This window comes from Pyxicephalus adspersus, chromosome 2, assembly GCF_032062135.1.
Source record: "Pyxicephalus adspersus chromosome 2, UCB_Pads_2.0, whole genome shotgun sequence".
Classification (NCBI taxonomy): Eukaryota; Metazoa; Chordata; class Amphibia; order Anura; family Pyxicephalidae; genus Pyxicephalus; species Pyxicephalus adspersus.
In genome coordinates, this window is record NC_092859.1 from 119,562,645 (window position 1) to 119,568,644 (window position 6,000).

Consider the following 6,000-nt stretch of genomic DNA (forward strand, 5'->3'; position numbering starts at 1 on the left):
TGTATTGTATAGTGGGTTATATTGACTTCAAACAACACACAGTTAATACAAAATTCAGTCCCATTCCCTCTTGAATAGCTAAGGGGGGATATGTTGGGACTATGTATCTATACAAAACTCTTCCCTGACCTTTTGCAGAAAAACAAGTGAATAAATAGTGGTGATACAATGTCAAGTCCCAATGCGTTTCGCCCATATCTGCATCTTCAGGGACCTATGGACTGCAAACTTGTAACTGTATGCAAAGATGATATATATGAGAATTGTGTAAGTGGGTATATTCACATGAAAATACATCAAAATCTAAACAACATATGAAATAATATCAAGTAGCAAAATGAGTATGTTTACAACATATATCGGAATTACATGTTAAAAAAAAAAAGCGCATATCGAGTAAAATGGTGCTACACATATCAGATATGATAAACAAAACTCAATATTTGAACCAAATAGTATACAAATTTGTGCATTATAAATATGAATTGTATAACCACTTCAGAGTGTAATCTCAATGCAATTATCACCAAATAAACTCCTAATTGGTAGTTTACAACCATAATTGAGTGGTAGGATACTGGTATTAGATACATACTAGATACTTAATATGGTATACCTATTTGGGAGGGGATGGGACTCCTTTTCTAGTCTGAATTTTGTATTAACTGTGTGTTGTATGAAGTCAACATAACCCATTATACATTACAGATCATGCAATTGCCTACAAACCCCAGTCTCTCCATCTTTTTTCGCAGTTTCCAGACACTTCATCTTACTTGTCTTTTGTTGCAGCTGTGGATATCTCAAAGGCTGAAATGTGATAGCGGACTTTGTGGGATAGTAGTGGAGACCATGTACTCCTTGGACCCTGCAGCTCGGTGAAAGCTTATTTTTATTACTGGAACATTTTACAATTATCTATGACCCTAAAAAAAAAAACACTCATTTGGATTTTACTAATGTAACTGAAATGCACAGTTGGCAGAAAATCAGAATAATAGATATTATTGCTTGGAGTTTATAAACTATAGCTACTGACAAGTAATCAGGTAGTGTTGTTAATAATTTTTTCCCATAGTAAAACCATATTTTGTATTTAGAAATGGTATGCAAGGGCCCCTGATAATATACATCAGAAAAAAGCCACACCCCCGAGATATATCGCAAGCAAATTTTTGAACAAGAAAGATCAGGAAAGTGGGAATTCAAAGGGCTATATCATTAAAACCAACAAATTTTATTTTAAACAAGACATCTATACAAAATAGATAAAAACAAATAATGGCATATCATCATGTTTTACAGAGTAAATTACTTCTGTAAATCCATGTTCAGCAAATCCACATTTTTAAATCTTCACCCTCCTAGAAGATATCTCTTGAGTGATTACTTCAGTATAGGGGAAAGAGTATTTTCAATGCATTTTGCATCATATAGCTGCTTCTTCAGGAATGAACAGTAGTCACAAAGTAGATAATCCCCTGTAGCCAAGACATATTGGTTCTACACATTGCACGCAACACCATTACAGGAACAAATGTCCGTAGCCCAGACACAGGCAGGAGACCGCAGAACTGGCATCCAATGATTAACTCCCAAGGTTGTTAGGGGAGACACTAAAGGGAGCTATTCCACGGCCAATATATTGGAAAGCATTCCCAGGGTATCCCAGTTGTACAAAATGCAAGGATACAGATAAATTAAAAGGTTGGCACCAAGGTCTTTGGTTCCCTCATGTATATATTTTTTATTTGCCAAACCAGATTGGTCTAGGCCTGTTGTCCAGATTCCTTTTAGGCATCCCATCATATGCACTGAGGCTGTGTTTAGTTAAATGGGATTTTAGAGTATGTACTGCAGCCAATAGGCAGATTAGTTCCTGGCTCCAATTATGCCCTGCCATTGGCTGCTAGGCCTGTATAGCTCCTCTCAGCCGCTGGTTGCCTTGTATCATTTAGCTTAGCTGACCTGCTAGTGGTGCAATTATCTGTTGCTGACTCAGCAACCTTTTTTCTGACCTTGTGATTGATTGTTGCCTGGACAGCCTTTTGCCTGTGACCCTGACTTTGCTTTGTATTTTAGCCATGGAAACTTGTTTGGCAGACTGACTACCTGTGTATGATCCCTGGCTCTGTTTCCAGGACTTGCCTCTAGTTGACGGTCCTGTACAGTTATCTGCTAATCACCTGAATACTGACCCAGGACTGCCTTGATGTCCCATTGTGTCCCCTGTCCTGCTCTTGTGGGCCCTGATCCTCAATCAGTCCTCTCCCAAATGCCAACCTATGCGCACAGAAGTCTAGGGTTCAACTGTGTGTTGGGACAGCACAACTGGCCTTCCAAACCTGAGCAGGGGATAGGTGAAGCGTACGTAGTAAGATTGGGTGATTTGACACTGGCGCTGGACCCAAGGCCTTACACTGGGCCTGTTTTCTTGGACAACAGTCTCCATAAGCTTTCTACTATACTTAGTGTTCCAAAACGTCTAAAGATCTACTAAAGCATGCAGGTCTAATTCCTTTTAGTTTTTTCTTTCTGATTTCTTGCTCTTTCATGAGCCTTACCTATCAATACCTTCTCTGATTTGCCTGCTTTTTTTGTTTTCATTCCATGGCTCATATAACTCCTATTGAATTCTAGACCTTGCTCCTTTCAGATATTTATTGAAGAAGGTCAGATTACTAGGTAAACTGTTAACCTCTTATATTAATGTATCTATATTCATTACCTCTCTCTTAATGTAGTACACATATTGGTGAGGGGGCACTGCTACATGGGTTTGCATTGATGGTTTTGTTTGTTATGCTATGATAAGAGATGGTAATTGTGTCTTTCAGGTACTTTCTGCACACTGGATATCTGTTTATCTCAGATTGAAGATGTGGGCACCCTGAACATTCAGCAGACCGTCCGGCAAATGCGGAAACAGCGAGCACTAAGCATACAGACTCCAGAGCAGTATTACTTTTGTTATTTGGCTATCCTTGAACACTTTGCCAGCTGACATCATACAGTACCAATTTCCTTATGAACGGAGGGCATATATAAGGGCTGCAGAAGTTTTCATTATCTTAGGGTACCACCAAGACAGTAAGGCATCCAGTAGACTGTTTCTAAGCAAAGCAATATTATTAAGATTCATATTATCAAAAAATACTCAGAATTATATTCCAGTGCACTTTTTCTTCTTGTGGACCACTATAGAAAATTCCACATTATCTAACAAAGATGACACACAGCATTTAACTTATGTGTGCCTCTATTAAAGAACCATAAAATTAGGAACATGCACATATACCTCACACACAATGAATTTAGACATACCAGAGACAATAAAAGGATCAAAGTGGAGTATGAGAAACCCTTGCACAGGATATACTGTAAATAGTATATGAAGGACCTTAGTCTGTGGATGTAGAAATTCTATTTGTATGTCAGGCATGCAAGCTCTGCCATAATATATATAAGTGTTTTAAGCTTATTGAGCCAGTCCCTTTTCATAAACAAGGACTATGAAGCAACAATGGCTTCTGGTGCTTCAAATTATTTTATTTTTATAAGAAGATGGACCACTGTGCCTAAAATATACTGTATTCTATTACCATAAAATGGGAAACGGATGAGGCATATTCATTATATTTAAAGCTTAAAGCAGTGTGGGTGCTAACAGATATTAGGAAGAGGTGTTAGTCTGAATCATTCCTAAAAATTTGATATGCTGAGGACCTGTTCAATATAAAAGTGAAAAGGAGAATTGTTCTACACATTATTCAAACTTGTAATCGAAGTGATCTCTTGCAATTGCTTCTGAATATATTTGTATTTGTGACAGTCATACCTGTTTGACACACATTTAACACTAGAAACCTGGTACTTTGTCTTTGTGTTTTTTTTTGTTTTTTTTTGAAAAATGGTCCATAGTTTGTAAAATTTCATACACTTGCTGCAGGCTTTTTAAAGTCGTAGTTTGCAGCCAGTCTAAATGCCATGGGTTCACATGCCTAAATCATTAAGCATTACTACTCATAACCATGACAATTCATAGTCCTATATCAACCATAGTATTAGCAGATTTTTTTTTCCTTCTGGTTTTGTAAACACACACACAATCACTTTCCATTAAATAAGTATATGAATAATTATTTAAACTATTTTTCTCTTGGCCAATCACTATATGCTTTACCTTCAACATGTCCTATAAAAGTTAGTCTCCTCGAACATACAGCACATACATACATGGCACTTAGGCTTTTTACTATGGATAAATCGCAATCAATCTGAAGTGAATCTGAAATATAAAATGTATAAATGTTCCTTTTAGCTTTATCTAGGTGAATGCTTGGTGTCTTGGACCAATGAGATAAAAAGGCTGACACAATTGTGGAACATGTAATGATGGCAAACATGGGAGGGTAAAATACAACTTCTTGTCATGTGCACTTGATCTTGTTGTGTATGAGGTACTTGACTCCATTCAATATTTGTTATACAGAATGTACTGTGCTTATTTGTTAAAAGTTGTAAGTACATGTAAACTTTCCTAAACACCCAATGAATACACGCACAAATATACATTTATGCTGAAACTGTTGGCAGGACCCATTTTAACTGATCATCAGACTAGCTTACAACATCAGGACATGTGTAGCATCGGCATCAATTCCATTTAAATAAAACTGTACATATATTTGAAACATAAACACCTTTTCAAATAATAATCATTGCATTCCATGCCAATAGACATATATGGTCACTTACACAAATGTAGGCTTGTGTATGTTGTATAAAAGATCTGCTTGTAACGCTACATCCGTTCTGGCTTCCGGTAATACAATTTATACCTGCCAAAATGTTATCATAAACTACAAATCTAAACCTTTACCCACTAATGCAAAAATGGTAAAATATCAGAAGTGAGCCATCCACTATTTATCATTTAAAATGTTATTTACTGTGTGTATGTATGATAGATATTATATTCAATCATATAGTGGTGGTATGGCTGTTGAAAGACTAGTAGGATACTGATTTTATTTACCATGGACCCCTACAACTTGGGTTGTACAGTGAGTAAAGGTGATCAGTTAGGAACCCAGATAGGTGGTGCAACCAAGGTAATGGCCAAAAAGGATTTGGTAAAATAAAACAAAAGTATTGCTTATCCAAGTTGGCCACATTTCCCATGATGCTTAGCACCCACATTTTTCACTGCTTCATAAAAAAATACATCATTTTAAACCTGAGTTCCTTCTATGTGTTGTACTCTGTCTCCCTGCTGTACAGCAAGCACCCGGAGTTGTGTATATGAATAGTCACATGCCTCATGGCACACCCAAAAGACCAGAAACCCGGGACAGTCTGTAATGCGAATCTTAAACTGCATCTGTGGCTTAAAAGCTTGGGGCCCTTACCACTAAAAAATGTTTAAACACGGGAATTTTTATGCTAGTCTTTATAATCAGTATTGTGTATAATGCGCAAACTGCACAAGTTGTGTATAGTATTTTTATGCTTGTAATGTTTTTGGCAGCTTTTAAAAATGAAAAATTAAGTTTGTCTTATCTCAGTATGTACGAAATAATGTGCTTTTGTACAGATATCTTGAATTGCAAGTGATTTGTTTTCAATATGTAACATTTTCCTGTGTAGAAGCGAACTATAATTTTAAAACCAAATTTATACAGATTACAGACCAATAAAATTAAACAGTAAATCGCTGTATTTTGTTTTCTCCTTCCTAGTTACAATGCAGATACCCTTTTGTAGATATTTGGCTACACATTATTTGAGGAATGCTCTTCCTATAGTTTTACTGCTGGATAGTTGGGTCCTGGACTTTACTCGGATGCCTTTGAATGACAGTTTAGAACAAGTACAACAGGTGAGCTGTGGACGTGTTAAATTGATAAATGGAGACAAGCATGGAAATACTTGTTCTAATTATTCTATAGGTTTATAAATTAATACATTTTTAGGTTTAAGTACCATTGTCATAAACCA

The 6,000-nt window shown here is 36.4% G+C and overlaps 1 protein-coding gene across 1 annotated transcript in view; it reads left to right on the forward strand.

Annotated features, from left to right (window-relative positions):
- PTPN9 (protein tyrosine phosphatase non-receptor type 9) overlaps positions 1-5,721 on the forward strand; it is a 30,843-nt gene extending 25,122 nt beyond the window's left edge. Inside the window, exon 13 of the mRNA XM_072402172.1 lies at positions 2,838-5,721. Coding sequence (XP_072258273.1) covers positions 2,838-3,004 — 167 coding nt within the window. The 3' untranslated portion in view covers positions 3,005-5,721. The remainder of the gene's footprint in view (positions 1-2,837) is intronic.
- The last annotated feature ends 279 nt before the right edge of the window (positions 5,722-6,000 follow it).